At 40.6% G+C, this 19796-nt stretch overlaps 2 protein-coding genes and 1 long non-coding RNA gene across 7 annotated transcripts; 2 read left to right on the plus strand and 1 right to left on the minus strand.

Moving 5' to 3' along the window:
* The first annotated feature begins 112 nt into the window (after positions 1 to 112).
* LOC144029977 (rhodopsin kinase GRK1-like) lies at positions 113 to 5352 on the plus strand. 3 transcript variants are annotated; one of them, XM_077535769.1, is made up of 8 exons: positions 113 to 1778; positions 2466 to 2593; positions 2760 to 2917; positions 2994 to 3077; positions 3372 to 3496; positions 3569 to 3770; positions 4093 to 4247; positions 4707 to 5352. In XM_077535769.1, exons 1-8 carry the CDS (start codon positions 1080 to 1082, stop codon positions 4875 to 4877), a joined length of 1722 nt encoding a protein of 573 aa, XP_077391895.1. In that variant the 5' UTR covers positions 113 to 1079; the 3' UTR covers positions 4878 to 5352. The 3 variants fall into 3 exon arrangements, with proteins under 3 accessions (XP_077391895.1, XP_077391894.1, XP_077391896.1); XM_077535770.1 differs by lacking the exon at positions 4093 to 4247 and having other exon boundaries at positions 349 to 1778; XM_077535768.1 differs by lacking the exon at positions 4093 to 4247 and having other exon boundaries at positions 3372 to 3770.
* A 678-nt stretch (positions 5353 to 6030) lies between these two features.
* LOC144029980 (uncharacterized) lies at positions 6031 to 7844 on the minus strand. Its single transcript, XR_013287161.1, has 3 exons — positions 7486 to 7844; positions 7274 to 7380; positions 6031 to 6975 (listed from the first exon to the last, which is right to left on the minus strand). It is a non-coding gene; the product is annotated as an uncharacterized LOC144029980 (long non-coding RNA).
* Positions 7845 to 10335: 2491 nt separating this feature from the next.
* Positions 10336 to 15641, plus strand: LOC144030586 (junctional adhesion molecule 2A-like). 3 transcript variants are annotated; one of them, XM_077537019.1, is made up of 10 exons: positions 10336 to 10464; positions 11611 to 11676; positions 11794 to 11904; positions 11995 to 12144; positions 12770 to 12951; positions 13073 to 13181; positions 13257 to 13364; positions 14240 to 14258; positions 14323 to 14374; positions 14459 to 15641. In XM_077537019.1, the coding sequence occupies exons 1-10, from the start codon at positions 10425 to 10427 to the stop codon at positions 14495 to 14497; spliced, it is 876 nt and encodes a 291-aa protein (XP_077393145.1). In that variant the 5' UTR covers positions 10336 to 10424; the 3' UTR covers positions 14498 to 15641. The 3 variants fall into 3 exon arrangements, with proteins under 3 accessions (XP_077393145.1, XP_077393146.1, XP_077393147.1); XM_077537020.1 differs by having other exon boundaries at positions 14335 to 14374; XM_077537021.1 differs by having other exon boundaries at positions 14338 to 14374.
* Positions 15642 to 19796: the final 4155 nt, after the last annotated feature.

Here is a 19796-nt window from a genome sequence, read left to right on the forward strand (position 1 = left end):
AAAACTGGTTTCAATTGGGGATGGCTGTTATAATTCAATTAAGAATTGTCTTATGAATCAATTGTGTGGGATTTACTGTTGATTTTGCGACGCTCTTTATACGGCAGAAACACTTTTGGTTCACTCTAGTTTGCTGTCTAAAGAAAAAAATGTGACTGCAGGCATCATTCTGATCTACACACAACATGTACCATCGAGTTTAGAACATTAAGAGTCAGAGATTAAGACAATCCATAAATGGTTAATTGATTTCTAATTTTCCCCACTGAGCCAAAGTACCCTAATGTTGACCTCGAGATCAAACTTGCAGTGCCACAAGGCTCTCATTTTGATCTTCCCTGACTTTAGAGTAACTTAACAAATGTAGTTTATTAGGGAGCTTTAGTTAGCATAGTCATATTCCTGGTTTTTGTCTCTTATGGCTGAAATTTATGAGCCAAGATGGTCCAGTGTTTCACATTTGTTTTAGACTTGTTTTTTTTCTTTTTCTTATGAACACTGCCCCAAAGTCACTCGGATTACTCGATGCTAGAGACATTCATAATAGGAGATGGGAGGGTTAGGAACTGTATTTTTACCACCGGCTCCGTAACTTTAAATTTGAAATGCTTGTCATTGTTCTTCCAGTGTATGTTTGTCCATCCAACGATTTATTTTATTTATTTTTTGACAATTCGAGTCTTGTAACTGAGAACCTCGAGTTCTAATGCCACGTTCTATGAGGCCGAGCAAAGGCTGCTCAAACATGGGATGACTTTAAATTTGACTCCGTTAGCAGTCCTGCATTGGTCTTGTGTAAGATTACAATTAGGACGGACTCAATTTAAGGCTGTCTAAAATCTCGTTGTGAAAGCGTCCCCTGCAGCCAGTGTTGTTCTGTTCCAGTATGTGCTCGCACTCATTGTCTGGGGCATTGGGGTGTTAGGGGATTAACTAAAAGGTGTTGACTCAGGTGTGTGCATGTGTGCGCACAGTTGTCGGGTGTGCCCAGAGCGCTGGTTCAGATACCGGCACCGGTCCTCTCTCTGTTCTCCTTACGCCTTGCCATGTACCCCCGTTGCGTGGCCTGAAAGTCCAGCATGGATATCGGGGGGCTGACCACTGTGGTGGCCAATTCCGCTTACATCAATGCCCGCGGCAGCATCGATGGCTCCAACCCAGCGGCGGCTCGAGACAAGAAGTACCACTCCCGCCTCAAGCTGCCTCACATCACCGTGTGCGAGGACCTGAAGGACACGCTGGATTTGGCTTTTGACAGTGTCTGCGTGGAGCAGCCCATCGGAAAACGCCTCTTTCGGGAATTCCTGGAAACCAAGCAAGAGTACCATGGGGCTTGTCGCCTGTGGCGGGACATTGAGGACTATGACCTGGCAGAGGATTCGGATAGAGCGAAGAAGGCCTCGAAGATTGTCCAGCGCTACATGGACGCCTCGGCCAAAGGTTTCTGCCCGTTCCTCTCTGAGAACATCATAGCCAAGGTGAAAGAGGGCCAGGCTGCTGTGGGTGACAACTTGTTTGCGGCGGCGTTGGCCACTACTCTGGACTACTTGAAAGAGGCGCCCTACGCGTTCTTCCTGGAGAGCATGTACTTGAAGAGGTTCCTCCAGTGGAAGTGGCTGGAGATGCAGCCCATGGACACGGACTGGTTCCTGGACTTCCGCGTGCTCGGCAAAGGCGGCTTCGGCGAGGTGTCGGCATGTCAGATGAAAGCCACGGGGAAACTTTATGCCTGTAAAAAACTGAACAAAAAGAGACTGAAGAAACGGAAAGGCTATGAGGTACGTTGTTCTGTCTTAAAATTAAACCACTATTGTCTGATGACATTCGCTGCAAGAGCCGTGTCACAAGTGTAGTTTACAAAGAATTCTCATTCTGTTCTTGACACTTTGGCTTTATGCTTGTCGTTTTTGGAAATGTTAGCTTGACAGATGCCATGTTTGCTGTTCTCACCAAAATAACCGTACTGGGTTAGGGTTACCGTTACCCCCGTTTTCTATACCGTTTATGTCCCACCTGACTTTGGGTGAATCAACACCCTGGACTGGTCAGATTTCATAGCAACAGTGATATCCCTGTGTGTCTTACTACATTAGTTTTGAATATATAATGTAGCCGTAGACTCCATAATAGACCCTTTATCCATTTAATAATATTGCATATGTTTTGAGGCTATTAACGTGAGTCATTATTTCATTGTGCAGATCGTTCTTAGTTGTAATTGCATAATGTTTTAGCTTCTGTTGCTACTGCTAATCATATTTATCCTTAGCATAGGCACGATATTAAACCCTAAGACAGGGATTGAGTGATTAGTGGGGGCTTTACCGAGAAGCTCATCTAAATGGAACTGCTTGGCACGGTTGCATCTCGCCCTTGACTTATCTGAGGCCATTGATGACAAAGTGCTTCAAACTCGACATCGCTGAATTGTACTTTAAACCTGCTTCTCCTTCTTCCTCCCCTAGGGGGCGATGGTGGAGAAGAGGATTCTGGAGAAGGTCCACAGTCGCTTCATTGTGTCACTGGCTTATGCCTTCCAGACAAAGGAAGAGCTTTGTCTGGTCATGACCATCATGAATGGCGGCGATCTCAAGTAATTTCATATTCTGAAAAGCTCAACTAATGACATGGGTCTCATCCGAGCAGGCTTTATGCAACAAGGCACCAGTTTAGGGCAACCAGAACAGTCCATTGACATGATGCAACTCCTTTTAGCATATGGATCTCTAATAGTTGGCGGCTGTGTCTCTTCCTTGAAGGTATCACATCTATCTGGTGGATGAGAACAATCCGGGCTTTGATGAACCAAGAGCCTGTTTTTATATAGCGCAGATCATTCAAGGCATGGAGCATCTGCACCAGAAGAGAATCATTTACAGAGATCTCAAACCTGAGAACGTGCTCCTCGACAATGATGGTAACACAACAATGAACACGACAGTAAATGCTTCTCATTGTCATGAAAAGTTTGTAACGACTGATGTGTCTGGTAGGGAACGTTCGTATATCCGACCTTGGTCTCGCTGTGGAGTTGAAAGAAGGAAAAACGATGACCAAAGGCTATGCCGGAACACCAGGTAACGCTTTATTTATGTGTTTTTCTCAAAAATAGTCCCCCACTCTAATACAAACGTCAATTAACTGACTTGACTCGGAGCGACCACGAACACTGCAACTCAAATGGGCGACTCCTGCTTCTGCCCAAGTGTAGTACAGTAAATATCACTGAGAAGCAATTTGAAATCAACATTCTGTCAAGCTGGATTCCAAAAGTAAAATTCGCATAATCTTTCCAAAACTGCAGTCCGTTTTTTTCTAAAGGTGCCAAATGTGAGGCCATTTTTGCCGTTGTTCCCTTTTGTGTCTTGCAGGCTACATGGCTCCAGAAATGCTGAAAGGAGAAAAGTACGACACATCCGTCGACTATTTCACTCTGGGTGTGACCTTGTTTGAGTTCCTCGCCGCCAAGAACCCCTTCAGGAACAGAGGAGAGAAGGTTTGCTTGCACTATTTTCAAATCAAACCGCGTGACACTTGCGTGAATGTCTTTTGTTTGACTTGTGTTCAGCTGGAGCGTGAGGAGATGAAAGCGCGAATGTTGACCCGCGAGGTGATCTACACGGACCACTTCAGCGAGAATGCCAAGTCTCTGTGTAACGGGCTGCTGGCTAAAGAAGTCGACAAGAGGATGGGTTTTAAGAACGGCTGCTGTGACGAAATCAGAGCGCACCCCTTTTTTAGTGACATCAACTGGAGGAAGCTGAACGCAGGTACGCTCGCGTCTAATATCTGATTTCCACCTACTGAAAGCTGAATCGAATATTTTGCTTTCCCTTAGCGACTTATCACCACAGAAATTGTGTCTAATGATCTTGTTGACTTTGGGGAATAAACACGATACAGACTGGACAACCCGCATAACATTTGAATACATTTAGAATATTTAAAATAGTGCTATTTAATGGGGATGAGTAGTACCAATACCAGGTATCGATATTGGTCCGATACCTGGAGGCCGGGGTAGGTTAACCCTGGTCCTCGAGAGCCGCTGTCCCGCTTGTTTTCCATGTCTCCCTCCAATGCCGCTGGCAGGTTATCATCATCATCATCATCATCATCATCAGCAGCAAGCTCTGTCGAAGCTTGATAACGATCCAATTCATCAAATCAGCTGTATTGGTGGAGGGAAACATGGAAGTCAGCAGGACAGTGGCTCTCGAGGACCAGGATTTCCTACCTGTTTGAAGGTATCTGTATTGGCTACCCCCAATTGGCCATTTTATGAACAGGAATTAAAAATTAGAAATTCAGAAGAATTAAAAAAAAAAATGGGGGGAAAAAAAACGGAAAAATGCAATATTCGGACGTATAGGTCTTTAAAATCACTTTTTTTTCTTTTTTTTTTTCCTGCATTTTATTTATCAACAAAAAGAAAAGTGGCATTGAACTTATTTAATACTGAGTAGTAGCATGTTTATGATTTGAAAAATATATTCTGATTTAAAACAAGGGAAAATGTGTTTATTTTATGACAAATAAATCAGCGTGTTTATATTTGTGTATGTAAATATTTGAACTTTTGAAAGTAGTAAAAATCTTTAGTGAGATGTCAAAGGCATAAACATCACATGCATTTGCGCCTTTGCGTGATGTTGAGTTGAGGGACGATACGGACGAGTCAGAAGTGACTGAAATGCCGCCCGCAGGCATCGTTTCCCCTCCGTTCATTCCCGACCCGAGGGTGGTGTACGCCAAAAGCCTGGACGACGTGGGCGCCTTCTCCTCCGTCAAGGGCGTCACGCTGGAGGACGCGGACAGGAGCTTCTTTGACGACTTCTCCTCGGGCAACATCGCCATCCCCTGGCAGGAGGAGATGATGGAGATGGGCCTTTACGGCGAGCTCAACGTGTGGGGCCCCGAGGGCGGGGTCCCCAACGATCTGCGCAGGGAGTCCGTACTCGAGCAGCCCAAGTCGTCCACCTGCTGCGTGTCCTAGCGGAGGACTCAAACGCTCGGGACTGCCGCCTGGCTGACTTTTCTTTTTCTTTTGTGGGACCAGGAAGACCACGCGAGCAACCAACCAGGAATGAATCGTTTCTCGTGCTCCCCTAATGCAAAATTTCTCCAAGTCGTCTTTTTGTTTCGTAGTAATTGCTGAATTCTGCTCAATGTGATGCTGGTGATGGATCATCCAAAGACCAGATAAGCAAGTACTGTAAGTTTCATCATTCATTTTTGGGGACTTTTGGGGAATAATAAGGCAAATTTCCATGTAGGAAAAATGTTCTGGGCAGGTAAAAAAAAAAAAAAAATCCCGTAGCTCTTGAGTTGTTAAATAAAACTTGGAATTGAGGTGTGTAACTTGTTTTTATTTCTTCTGTAAAGTGAAATTCAATCATTAGCACTTGTTATAATATGAGGACATATTTCAAGTATTTATTCCTGTATATTTTTAATTGAAACCTTTTTTGGAATACATATAATACTTTATTTGCATAATCTGTGTTTTTATCTTTCTTTGTACTTCAAATTACAACCTTACTTTTGTAGCTCAGTAATACTTATTATAAGTACATATATATATATATAATCCAACTTTATTCTTGTAGTTAAAATTTTTTGAGGTAAAGATATTCTTTACTATTCTTTAAATACTCTATTTTTTTTCTGTTATTCAAGTGGGGGATTTATGACGTGATTTTATTTAGTTTGTATATATTAAATACTTTTAGAAGTAATGCAAGCTTATTGTCACATTATACTTTTTTCTTTGTTGTAGAATTCTGACTTCTCATTTTGTAACTTGAAAAATGTATTCATTTATTTGAATTTAGCCTTGTAACATTGCGATTTTTTTCTATTGAAACGTTACTCCTGTAATATAAAAAAAAAAAATTCAAAATATTACCCAATTATTATTTTTTTTAGATTTGCTTTGAACATTTTATATATTTCTTTTTAACATATCATTTCAATTGATATATATATATAATGTACTATTTAATGACAAATCAACATTATCATCATCACCATTATTATATTTTTCCCACTGTTTTAATAATGAAAAAAAAAAATCATTAGCGTCTTCATAAAATATGAACATTTGACTGAGAATAAGCAAATATCTTGAGGCACCATATGGAAAGTAACAGAACGTGATTGTTCCATATTGTATTAAAAAAAGAAAAAGCGCTATATAAATTTGATGCATTATTATTATAACAAATTGACAATAATTTACAGTTACATAAATATCTCCTGTTACAGTATGGTGCATCTACTGTAGCTTTGCCCTGCAAAAAAAATTGTTACTCTCTACTATATTAGTAAATATGTGCGAGTACTGACACCTGTTATCAGTACAGGTAGCGGTACTCGCAATGGCTCCCTCTTGTGGCTGTTTTGTGAACTTGAACTAGAAATTAAAAGTACAGAAAACGATTCATTTCATGCAATTTTAAGGGAAATGCTTTTTTTGGGCTATATACAGTAAGTTTTTTTTTTATTTTTTTTTTTAATCTGTCTTTTTGGGGGGATGTATGTATTTATGTATCGAGTACTTGGCATCGAGAATACTTGTACTGGTATCGGTCTGGAAAAAAAAGTGGTATTGAACATCCCTATATTACAATTGAAAAAAATACAGTATATTTTTCTTAAAAACATTAGCACCTATCAAGACAGATGCTCTACAAACAAGAATTTACAAAAAGTAACTACATCAAATAAAAAAAAAATCATTTCTTTCTCTGACTATCAGAAAATATCCGTTTGCAATGAAAAATAAAATGCGCCCTATGTTTACTATATGTACAACCATTATATTGTTGAGAGATTTTGTGCATGCAGGTGATTGGCGCTATCAGCGGCGCCATGTTGACCAGGAAAACATTTCAACGAAGCTCACAGATTAGCCTCGCATGGGACAAACTTGTCACGGAGCGACAGCAAAGTTTCACTTCATCCACTCGTGGCCTGGAAAGCAAAACACACAAACTGTTTGGCTGGTGTGTAATAATGCGTCAGATGTCATCTAACAACATAAAATGTCTGGATATGACAGATGGCAAGCATCATCATCATCATCATCATCATCATCATCATCAGTGAGTTTCACTGTGTAATAACCAGTCAGGGCATTAGCAGATCTCAACTCTGGAGGATTACAGGCGGCTCCATTTCAATTGTCCGCTGCCGCATGATGACTGATTTACTGCCACAAAAAAAAAAAAAAAATAGCCCACGCTGTTTTAATTGCTTATTTGCGACGAACCTCTTTAAAAATGTTTGTCACAATTCATTCGCCGCAGTGGAATCACATCCATCCATCTGGCTGATCCTCATTCGAGTCATGGTTGTGCTGGAACCTATCCCAGTTGACTGTGGGCGAGATGAAATGAAAAATGAAAGTTAACCAATGGAAATCAAACATTGCGTTTGAATTGTGGTTTATCAGGAAGCGCCTTTTTGAGGAAACAAACTTACGAAAAATACAAATAACAAAGATGGCGTCCCTTGACCAAGGTGTGTCTTCAACTTGTAATCAGTCAGTGTCGGCTTGACTAAAAGTGCGACTAGTAGGCTACTTCCTGTAAATGTCTCATGAAAGTTTGCTCTCAGAGTCTTTCAACAAGATCCTGAGCCAAAACGCACAGCTCGAAACATAATGTGGCATCAGTAAAGCAGATGTTTGCAGTGCGTTAGTGAAAGGAAGGAGAAAGAGCTGCTGTCAATCAAACGTAGCCGACGAATCATCTTGTACGTTTGGTAAGCGGGCTGGTGGACAAATAAATGATGCTTCATCCGGCTCAGCACAGCAGGTGCGAAGGTGAGAGGAATTGCAGTTGCACAGAAGCTTCATGCTGACAAGAATGTGATGCATTGTGTTTATTGTGTTTATTATTTTTCTTGTTTGCGATGACCTGCACTTCGGGCTAATTTCAATTTCAATATACTGTATTCATTTGAATCGTTTTGAAACACCATTAACACATGCAGGAAATGTCAATATGTTCTTCTCGTTACATCTTTGCTTTATGAACTATATGAAGTCCAACAACAGAACGAGCTCCTATCTCAATTGTTTTAGCCTTCGATGACGTCGTTGGCGTCGTCATGGCAACTGGAGAATCATTCCAGGCTACAAGACAAAAGTTCAGTGATGATGGAAGGAAAACAACCAAAATGGCACCTGAGTGCGAAACATTCGTGAGCTACACTTGGGCCACAGCACCACCATGTGGACGCAGATGGGAAGTGCAAACACTCTGCTGTACTTTCGCGCCCAACATGGACTCTTCTTTGCTTTATAAGACAGACAGACGGACAGATCAATGAATTAAATAAATAAAACATGAATGGAGTTTGCAATACACCAGACTGCATAAAACTACAAATACAAGGCGAAGGAATTAAAACGTTGTGTTATGTTGCAGGTTAAGCCCAATTTTATTCTTAATTATTACTGCATAAACTGTATACTGTATTGATATTAAAATTTGTTTTAATTTTGCTTTGCTGATTAAATATGGAGCCGGTCAGATTGTCCATTTAAATATGCCATTGTGTGTTTTTATAAAGCTCAATATTATGGAGTCCCATTTTCTATTCAAAATGACATTTTAGTTGTTTTTGTTTGAAATCTCAAGGGAAGGAAAGGGCAACTTTTAGCACATTTCATATACAAGGTTCACATAGTAGTTCAAAATTCAATTTACTTACAAAACAATTTTATATATGTAAAAGCAAAGGGCACCCAAATATCCCAGAAAGCAAAATCAAGAAATAAAAAGTAACTTACTAAAATTACAAAAAGCGCAAGAATACAATTTGGGGGGAAAAATATGTTTTATACGCACCATACCTATGAATAAGGTCAATTAGTTTTAAGTTATGAAACAATTAAACGCATATCTGAAGGCACCACTGTATGGTCATTTAGGTTGTAAAAATGTCGAAGAATAGAAGGCCTGACGAGTTCTGACCTCCATCGAGTTGACTTGTACATGTCGCGATATAAGGCAACCAAAATATTAGGAACGCCTCCCCAGTCTCCACTCTGGTCGCTCCTTCAATTGTGCAGCTGTAGCGAAAGTGTTGACCTGATGATTCGCTTACAAGAGGATTTCTTATATGTGAGGGGGCAACGCGCCTGTGCAAAGTGTCATGTTGGAAGTGTGTGCTTGTCGCAGGACGACAGTTGACAGCGTTGAACAGCTGCAGTGGCGAAGATCTGCTGTGTTTGGATCCTCATTTGGGCCAAACGTAAGCATGTGGCGCAGGCGAGCGGCATGGGCCACAATGGGCGCTTGTGTGCGCCATGCAGGAGGGAAACCCAATATGCAAGGACACGCTTGGAGCTGCAGCTGCAGCTGCTGCTTCTTCTCCGGAATCAAATAATGGCGACGACACCGGCAGGCCTCAGCGAGAACAACTGGCACGCCGCACGTTTTGTTTTCACATGCAGCGATACTGTACATGCATGCGATCGATCGATCGATCGATCTGGCGTTGGTTGTGGTGTCCCTCAGGGGTCAATGCTAGGTCGCCAGCTGTTTAACTTAACTACATAAATGGATCTACATTTTTAATTTATTGACTATATATCCATCCATCGCGAACATATGAAATATATGTTTTATTTATCTGCCTTTATTCTCTTCTATTGTTTTCTTCATACTTTGAGGGTGATTGGATTGCTTTTTTTTTTGTCATAAAGTCTTTACTTTTCTGACTCTTTATTGTAAAATTACAACTGCATTTTCATATCACTGCAACTCTGTCATAAAATACTCTTTTTCCTTGTCAAAATGACATTATTTACATCAAATCTTATATTTTTATTCTAAAATGACCACATTACTGCTGCCATAAATGACAACTTTATTCTTTCAAAATGAAGACGTTTTCCTGTAAAATAAAATCACAATATTTTATTGTAAAATTCTTCAAATCTACAACTACTATTCTGCTTTGATTTTATATTACTAGTACTGCTACTAGTAGCCTCCTTCCAAAAAGCTGCAGCTGTCACAAAACACTACATAACATAAACCATGAACAATAATACAATCAAAACAAACCAACTACAGTGATTCAACTTCCTGTCAACAGCATGCATGACGTCAAACGTCTTCTACAAGTAAAGTTTGTAAGTAAACAATAATACAAAGTTAATTAGAATCAAATTGAAAATAAGTAATAATGGACTCAATTCATTTCCATTGTCATGAATTGTGTCTGGGGATCACGTGCCACTTTTGATGATGATGATGATGATGATGATGGTCACGTGTCGTCATCTGCTGCACGACCCTCGCTCGCGCCTTTTTTTTTTTTCTCCCCCTGTGAAACTTCAGCAGGTCCTCACGAATTTCCTCACATCGAGCACGCGACGAGCGAACACGGAAGACGACAAGACGACGATGATGATTTTCACGCTCTTTCTTCTACTCTGCATACATTGTGAGTGTTACAAAAAGAAAAAGAAGACACTTGTTTGCATGTCGCTCTTTTCAATTAACTTGCATGTGCAAAATGTGCAGATGAAATCAGTTTTAGTGTCGCAGTGTTTGTTTAGTTAACTTACGATAACAATTGTGATTTTCCTTTAGGATGTAAAAAACAAAATTGAACCGACCTAAAACTGTGAATGAACAAATGTGCGTGCTTTTAAAAATGTTCAATCAAATTGTTTTCGTTTCTATGAATTACAAACATTTTTTTGAGGCAGGTCGCGGTTTTTGTTTCCACTGATGCTGAAGCTGATGAGAGACGTTCACGTGCTCTTTCTTGATCAGGACAAAAGTCCCGTTTCAAGTTGGGTCGCTTCACAAGAACTTCAGGCTCAACTTCGAGCTCAGATTTAACCCTTGAATGTCCAATGCAACATTTGACAAAAATAGATGACTCGGTTTTGATCGAGACTGTCTGAGAGGTTCTAACATAAAGCTGAATCGATCAAAGATATGACTTACTTACTGTATAGTGTAAGTTGTTTCAACTAGTTTCATTCTTCATTCTGCTCCGTCCTCTTGTGTGTGAGAAAAGAGGTTATCAGAATGGGGTTGAATCCGCCCCTTCTGAAAGTCTTCCATCACTTCGACATTCCAAAAGAGCGGCGGCGCTCCTGGTACCGCCACACACAAACACACCAACACACCAACTTGGAAATTCCCCCACGAATCGTGTTCATGTTGACATGATGAGATATGAAAGAAAAATCAACGAAAGGCTCTTTCATCAGTTTTCGTTGTCGTTTTTTCAAAAGCATTTTCCTTTTTTATATTTTGGTAAGGAATTTTTTTGACATTTTAGTCTTTGTTATTTTTTGCTAACGAAAACGACCTCGTTTGCTAGCAAGATCAAAATGAATCTCTGCCCTGTTTTTAAATTTGCCGAGTTTCCCATTTGCATGCGTTTGCAGAAATGAGCCGATTTGAATTTGGCGCCGTAATCGTGCCATCGAAACGTGAGCCGATATTCAGTCCGCGCTACTGAAGGGTCGTTTGTTGCGATTGGCCGGGCACGTCGCAACTGGCGCCGCACGAAACGAATGTGGATGGCTGAAGCCACAATGGTGGAATTTGTTGTTCATTTTCCTTTTTGCAGGTCCGGTCAGCATGTCAGTGACAGTGAGCGCTTCTAAAAGCAAAGTGGAGGTCCATGAACACACAGGTAAGCAAGTAAGAGCTTGTTTTTCTTTTCTTTGGAAATCCTTTCTTGAACAGAAGCCGTCGACGCTCCCTCCAAAGGCAGAAAGTCGGCGTACATAAGCGTGTCCCGTCCTTCCAGATGCTGTTCTGTCCTGCGACTTCCACACCGAGAAGGATCAGAACCCTCGAATCGAGTGGAAGAAGAAAGGAAAAGCTGTGAGCTTTGTCTACTTTCACAACAAATTCACCAGTGGGTGACGACCTCTCTCGCTCTTTTCTGGCCTTTCAAACAGAAATGACTTCTTCTTCTTTCTTGATGGCTGATTTGCCATCACCGCAGGCTCGTACGCAGGCCGGGCCAAGATGGAGGGCGCCACTCTGACCATCCACTCGGTGACACAGAAAGACTCCGGGGAGTTTCGCTGTGAGGTGACGGCCGGCGACGACCACGTCAGCTTCGGAGAGGCCACCGTCGCTCTCCACGTACACGGTAAGCGTCCGTCGGTGATATTCGGCACGCGGGCGCAATGCCAGGCAGAAGCTGGACGCATTCACGCTCGCTTTGAATTGAAACTGTCACACGGGACGAATTCAACAGCGGCTTCGGGTTATATTGACATTTTATTTCGTTTTTATTATTTATAGTCATGTGATTTCATATTTATTTTCAATATATATTTTTATATTGATATCTTTTCAGATTTGATTAGAATCTTTAGAATATTTCAATCACGGTGTTTGAGTGGGATGCTGACAGCATTTTTATTCGATTTTTTCCGACCGGGAAAAAAATATGGAAAAGTATTAAGTTCCCACATGGAACAGAGCAGCTAAGTGACAGCAAATGTTGGCTCTAGTTGCAGCGAAGTTGCGGCGAAGCGAGCTAGCAATGTGCTATTAGCAGTATCGTTCCATTCATTTGAAAGAGGGTTGAAACCCGTTTTCCAAGCAGGCACTTCCTTCCTTTTTTATTTTTTTATTTATTTATTTTTTTGGCGCTTCCTTCCAATTGGAAGCACAAGATGTGTGCCAGCGAGTTGTTGTCGAATGGTGTCACTGTTCCCGTTTTGAGCTGTTACGTGAGTGTTGTTGCAGTATTGCGTTTGTTGCCGCAGTGCCGCCCCACATCCCGTCTTGCGAGGTACCCCGCTCGGTTTTTGTGGGCTCCGACCTGGAGCTCCTGTGCAAGGACCAGCAGAGCGCGTCCCCGGCGACGTACAGCTGGTACAAAGACAACACGGCGCTGACGGTGTCGTCCGACACGCCGTACAGCATGGACACGCGCAAAGGCACGCTGGTCAGTGAGCTCGCGCCCGCTGCGGGACGCACGTCGCAAGAGGGGCGCTCTCGTATGGACACACGTGACGTGCAGCCGGCGCTCTTTCTCTTTTTTTCTTTCGTTCGTTCACGCTTCACAGAAGTTTGCGAGCGTTTCCAAAGTGGATTCTGGGATGTATCGCTGTGAGACCTCCGACAGTGTGGGGGCGCCCAAGAGCTGCGTGGCGCAACAACTAAAAGTTATTGACCGTAAGTTGAGTTGATTCCCTCCTACCTAACTCGTTCTTGATTGTATTCCATTTTATTTGTATTTTGTGTGTGTAGACCCGGCGGAAATCTCCATCTTGATCGCCGGCGCTTCGGCGTTTGTGATTCTCGCGTTCCTCGGCGCCATCTTTGCGTGTGTGTGCCGACGTCGAGGATTCTGCACGAGTGAGTCATCTCATAGCGGCGTCCCCATAATTTGGAAGCATCAAGCATGTACAAAAGACACACATTGAGAATTTGTGATCATGTACGGAAGTGTGGAACTGCCAATGTGGAGTAAATGTTCCAACGTACTTGTAGGCTAACTGCTAATAGCAGCATTTTGCCCTCATAATCTTCCTGAACTCCTTTTGTGCTCTATCGAGGACATTCGGAGCTTTCCAATCATAGCAAATGTGGAGGGGCGGGGCTTTGCCACCTTTGATTGCATCATAAAAGAAAATGGCTTCCCTCCGTGCAAGCACTTTTTAGGGAAGAGGAAAAGTTTTTATTGAACAAATTTAGGCTTTAAATGTTGTTCGCATTTTTTTTTTAAGACTCTTAAAAACACAAAGTATTGTTTGAATTATTATAACTGAATTTGAGCCTAGCATTTAAGTTTGAAAAAATGTCCTCTGTAGTGGACATATCATAGCTTAAAAATATAGATATATTTTTTTTCCCCAAAATTTCTTTTGCAGTATTCCAGTTACTTCACAAAGATTGGGGAATATCAAAATAAACATGATTGGACAATATTTATTTTTCTTGGTAGTCAGGAGATAATGCAACAAGTGCACAAATTATGATGATGATGATTATGATTATTATTATTATTATTTTATTTAGCATTTACTTACATTATACAAATAAGTTTGAAAATTAAACATGTAAACTGTTTGTTCTTGTTTCTTATGATTTATCGTTATGTCTGCAGTGCAAGATTTCTACTTTTAAGAAATTCAAATGTATTCAAATGTTGGTTGAATATATTTAAATATGTTCAAACATCACAACAATGCAAATGTCTGAGCATCTCCCATTTTTCTTCCTTCAACCAGAAGAGAAGAAGTCAAAAAGGTGAGTTGCTCGTCTGGCTTTTGTTTTTCTCAAAACCTTTTGTACATTGAAGCAACTTGTACAGTTTGTCTTGCAGCAGCAAATCGTACAATCCGCCTCCTCCAACCATCCACAATGTGAGTGTTTGTGCTGCTGCTAATCACAGGCAGGCTCATTCAAACTACTGATTTTTTTTGTGTGTGTGTGTGCGTTTTTCACAGATCAAGACCTACAAAGCGACTCAGTCCTTCATGATCTGATTTGTGCAACGACGTCAAACCAATCCAGAATTCAACATTTATTGTCCAATGCACTGGACTGTTTCGCCCACGCTGGTATTTTTTCCTAAAGACCAAAACCGAAAGCGAAAGCAAACTTTTGTCCTCATCATCCAGTTTCTGCCAACACGGGGTTCAAATGCCTTCAAATTCAAATTTGAAGGGTTCAAATGCCTTTTTTATGAAGATGTTTGGATTATTTGTTATTTTAATATGTTGATATACGTATTGTGTTTTTCAATCCTTTATGTGTTTGCGTGTAAATGTGTTCTAGTTACTCTCTTTCACTTTTGTTTGGGTGTAAACGAAGAAACAAATGAACACTGAAAGATTTTTGTAATAATTTCAACATTTAACTTTTCACAAATCTCACATTCACATTAGTAGAAAAAAGGCAAATTGTAATTTTTTTAATTTAAGTGTCACATTTCAAAATGACTCTTGAGCGTCTTTTTTTTTTTGTCTTAAGAGTATAATTGGATTAAATAAATCAATACATGAATTAAATAATTACATGAGGTCAACAAAATTCCCATTTTAATGTGTTAGAACTTCATAAATAGTTAAAAAAAATGTTTTTTAAACAATAGTCACATGAACAGAGACCCTAAAATTCCCATTACGTCTTAATTTTAAAATAAAAGAACTGTATGAATAAATCCAACAAATTCCAAACAAATTATTTGTTAATGTTGAAATAATATCAATAATGCGCACAAATTCCAATCTTTTAGTTTAAAATAACCCAAATTTCCCGCAGTTTATTTACTTTTAAATGTCATGATTGATGTCTGTGTAGAATATGTGCAACATAAAGTAAGTTTCACTCCAAGCTATGATGCCCTTTATGTGCACATTGTACGTTGACATCAATATTTGGCATCTTTTACTGTTAAACGAGCATTTTTCAAACGCCTTTGAGCATACGCCGATGAGATGAGATGAGATGATTGTTGTACCACTGGTACATGGCCACGAGAGGGAGACATTGCACTGAGTGTTGGTGGCCTGATAACGTGAAGGTGCCTTTCTTCATTTTGCATGAACTGGATGAACAATATTGCATTTGATTTTGAGTTCTCCTCTGTTATTGTTGTCCAAGTCTATTAAATGTTTTGACATGCAATGTTTTTTTTGTTTTTTTTTTTGTGTAGGTTTCCTGTTACACACACAAACGCAAATATTTGTTAATGTTATTTTGAATGAAAAGGTAAACATTTTCAGTGGATGTGATGGCGTGTAAAGTGCTCCAATCGGATATCGAAACACTTTTGGAGGGAATTAATAGCAAAGAAGGTCTTTTGAAAAATGAAATCGAGATGAATGAAGAAAAAGTTGCATTTCTCATCCAGTGCTTGAGCATGTTTTGAGTGAGTTTTGCTTCCTGTTGGATCTTCTTCTTGGATTACATTGAACTTGCATCCCATTTGGCGTGCGTGCGTGGAAAGCGATGTGTCAAAGGGGCCGAGAAGTGTGAAAAGAAGTGTGAGAAAACGGTCAAATGAAATCTCTGTCAGGGCTGCTGCTGTTTTATTAAGATGAACGTTAGCTCGGCCTCCATCTTTGGCGCGCTCCATCGTGAGTCGCTTAATTTCCTTGGATTGAAGGAATGGGAATCATTGAGTCCACTTGAAATATAAACGATAATATCTTAGGTTGATACTTATATTACTTGCACTTTATGGTCGTGGACAGATTCTTCATGTTTCCCATAAGAAATGGCCCGACAGCGTCTGAATATTTTCATTCACTGCACAGCCGTTTGAGAGCATTTGGACATTTTTAAGACCTCCATGATGCGTTCACTGATTATTTCGGCTACAGCGAATCTACCACATGCAAGAAAGCAACTTTGATGTCAATGTTCCATCACGTGGACGCCTGAAGGCGATTGTTGCGACAGGAAGTGGACCAGCGACACGGCAGGAAAACCCTCCCGAAAATAGCAACGTTGAAACATTTAAAAGCTCGCAGACGGCGTCCATGAAATGTTGATGTCGCAATGGCAGCAGGCCCGCCGAGTGACGCTTGCTTGACGTCTGCGAGAGCTTTTAGAGCGACTTTCGCACTGTCACAAGGCTGTCGAAAAGTGTCCCAATCGATCCCCAACAAGTCACCATCAACACCGGCGCCAAAATGCAGACTGGCCAATCAGAGAGCAGGAAGAAGAGAGGTCAGAAACTTCCCTACAGAAGCATTGTTACTCCTTAAAGGGAAACATTACTTGACTTGTTTTTGGCAGTCAAACATGAACATTTTGACTATAATAAATGGGATACTTTCAACATTTTTCACATAGCTTTAAAAAGACATTTTGCAACTTGCTGTCAGCTTGTGAATGTCACATGACCAAACCTCGACAACAGGTGAGCTGTGATTGGTTACCTGAGTGAGCCCTTGTGACGTCATTTTCAGTTGACAGCAAGTTGCAAAATGTCTTTTTAAAGCTATGTGAAAAATGTTGAAAGTATCCCATTTATTATAGGCAAAATATTCATGTTTGACTGGCGAAAATGTCAAAATAAGTGAAGTATCCCGTAAATGTCAAGCGCAGGTGTTGACGTTTTGCGATCTGCCACAACACGAACCGGCTACTTTCACTTTGAAGGCACTTCTGGAAGCTCCTTTCGCGGTCGATATTCGGTCGAGGTGTGCGAAAGCTCATGCGGAAATCTTGTCCGACATAGCAACAGTAACTAAGTGGGGCTGAAATTGTGCACTTCATCCCCATCGTCAAACTCCGACTGTAGGACGAGTGTAGGCAGCATGAAATGTTGAATTTGTGCGTGCGCGACTTGCATTTGCCAAAGTATTCGAGCGCATCTGAAGCATGAAAAGCAAGCAGGTTTGTCACACTTTGTAAACCAAAGTTCACATTTGGCTCCGATTTCAACAGCCGCAGGAACCTTTCGAAAAGTGTCAATCAATTCGATATATATTTTTCTTCCCTGCGCATTTTGTGTCATCGTCAAGGCACGACGTCATGAAATCTGAAAAACCAAATCAGGCCTTTCCAAATCTGATACTGATGAAATATGTGCCAATGCAAATGTGCTCCAACAAACATCAACGTATTAAAAACAGCTGCTGTAAATCGTAAATATGGTCTAAATATGCTAAATCTTTAAATGAGATCAATCATTCCAGAAGGTGGTCTGTGGCCTAATTTGGAGGTTAACTCATTTGCTCCCTAAAACATATAAATACGTTCTATTTTAAATATTACCATGCTCCCAAAGATGTATTTAGAATTTTTTTTTTAAGTTTTTTTTTTTTCTTATGCTAGAGCATAAAGAAGCCTCTGAACCGAAGAGAATGCTTGAAGCAATGGTCGTTATGACAAAAACGGCCAGTAGGTGGCAGCAGAGTACAAGATCAACTGTTTCCCAACAATTCGAAGCAGATTTGTGAATAGTGATGAAACTTATATATTCTATATTCTAGTGATAATTCCTGCAAAACTGAAACAGATAGAAAGATATTTTATTTTATTTTTTTCCTGATGAAAGAAGAGACTTTAATCTTTCTTTTGGTAGGTTCCATGTTTTGATAGCAATAGAACACAATATTGTGCAGGCCTTGCGAAATCCGTCCAAATCCAAACAGCCGAGAGCGAACGGGATTGCGAAATGTGAAAATGATTTGGAGTGAATGAGTTCATCAATATGAGAAAAGCAATCCCGGGCCAATTCAACTCCATTGAACACTTAATTACATTGCTCAGAAGGAGAGTTCCCACTTCACATAAGTGCAGAAAATGATCCAGCCGAGGAATAGGATTATTTATTTATTTGAAGTTTTTTGGGGATACAGTAATAATGTATTTTGTTGTTTTGGTTTTCATCCTTGGTTTCCTTATTTTTGATGTTTTGTTTTGGCCAAACATTTTCATTTGAATGCATCGCAACTAAACAAGTTCTGTGCTTGACTGCATTGCTTGAGCGCCGCTTCTCCATGCTCAAGTGCTCCCAGTATTTTGCCTTCAACGTTTCCCCGCTTACAGAAGTGGGAGAGAGAAGGACAGAAATGTCGACAAATAAAAACCAGCCGATTGCCATTGGGATTCTTGGCACAATATTATGGAGTTTAGTCGCGCCACTTGCTGGATTGGACTTCACGATGGCATCCGATCAACAGGAGGAAGTACGAGAGCACACCAGCGTTTGTGTGAAAAACGAGACGGCGGTCTGGCCCGATTGCGACTCGAGCATCCTCGCTCGCTTCATCAATCGCGTTCCGCCGCACCCGGATGAATATTTATCAACGCTATAAAAAGGCAGTGGAAAGAATTGATTCAGCGCACTCGACACAGCGAGCGCTTCACATCTTCTGGCCACATTTGAGAAAAGGTGGACGGGAGAACTCGGAGCTCCCAAGGCCAAACCAAAACTTGTGTTGGGTTATTTCTGGATGAATTGGACATCCTGTGGATTCATGATCAATCATCAACACTAGCTAATGCTATTGCTAGCTTCCCTCACAGCGGGATGCAACTTCACGAGATATTCTTTTTAACTGCAGTCTTCGCTTTTGCTCCGTGTCACGTAGATTCTCAAGGACAAACAAAAAAACAAAAAAAAAACCTTTTTTTAAACAGCAAAAAAATACAATACAATAAAACCAAATAAAATAACGACATGCAAAGTGCCCAACTGCAAATATGCATCGACTTTAGTTTTGAGTTACATTATCACCATTCACCACTAGATGGCAGTCAGGCCTTAGATTAGTTATGCTTTTACTTTCCTCAACTCCAACATGAGTAGATCTAATAATTTTTTTGTGGATTTGAAACTTGCAGGACAAACAAACATAGTTTTCGGTGTCCTACAAATTTCAAGTGAGTTGATTTTGGTGAAAAAATGCACAAAAGGACATTTTGTACTTGAGCTACAGCTTTGTGCTGTACTTGAATTGCAATTATTATTATTATTTTTTTTTAATGCAAGAGAGCCCTTCGCTTTGGGAGGAGGGGAGGATGGAATCATTTTGTTGTGCTTCAATTGAACTTTCATATATGCATTGATAAATACATATACCTAAATATATTCATATATTCCATATGTAAAATAGCTTCTTTTTTTTTTGTGTCATACATGTGGTTAGCGAGAGTTCCACTGATGCAAAATCGTGCCCCCCCCCCCATCATTGAAATTGCTCATCCGTGCTATAAACAAGCAGAAGAACGAACGCGGCTGCCCTCCAGAGCAAAACCGCTTGGCGGAGGTCTCGCATGTCCGTTCTCTGGCTTCACTTTCCAAACATGCTGCAGCTGATCACA

This window comes from Festucalex cinctus, chromosome 11 (assembly GCF_051991245.1).
Source record: "Festucalex cinctus isolate MCC-2025b chromosome 11, RoL_Fcin_1.0, whole genome shotgun sequence".
Taxonomy (NCBI): Eukaryota; Metazoa; Chordata; class Actinopteri; order Syngnathiformes; family Syngnathidae; genus Festucalex; species Festucalex cinctus.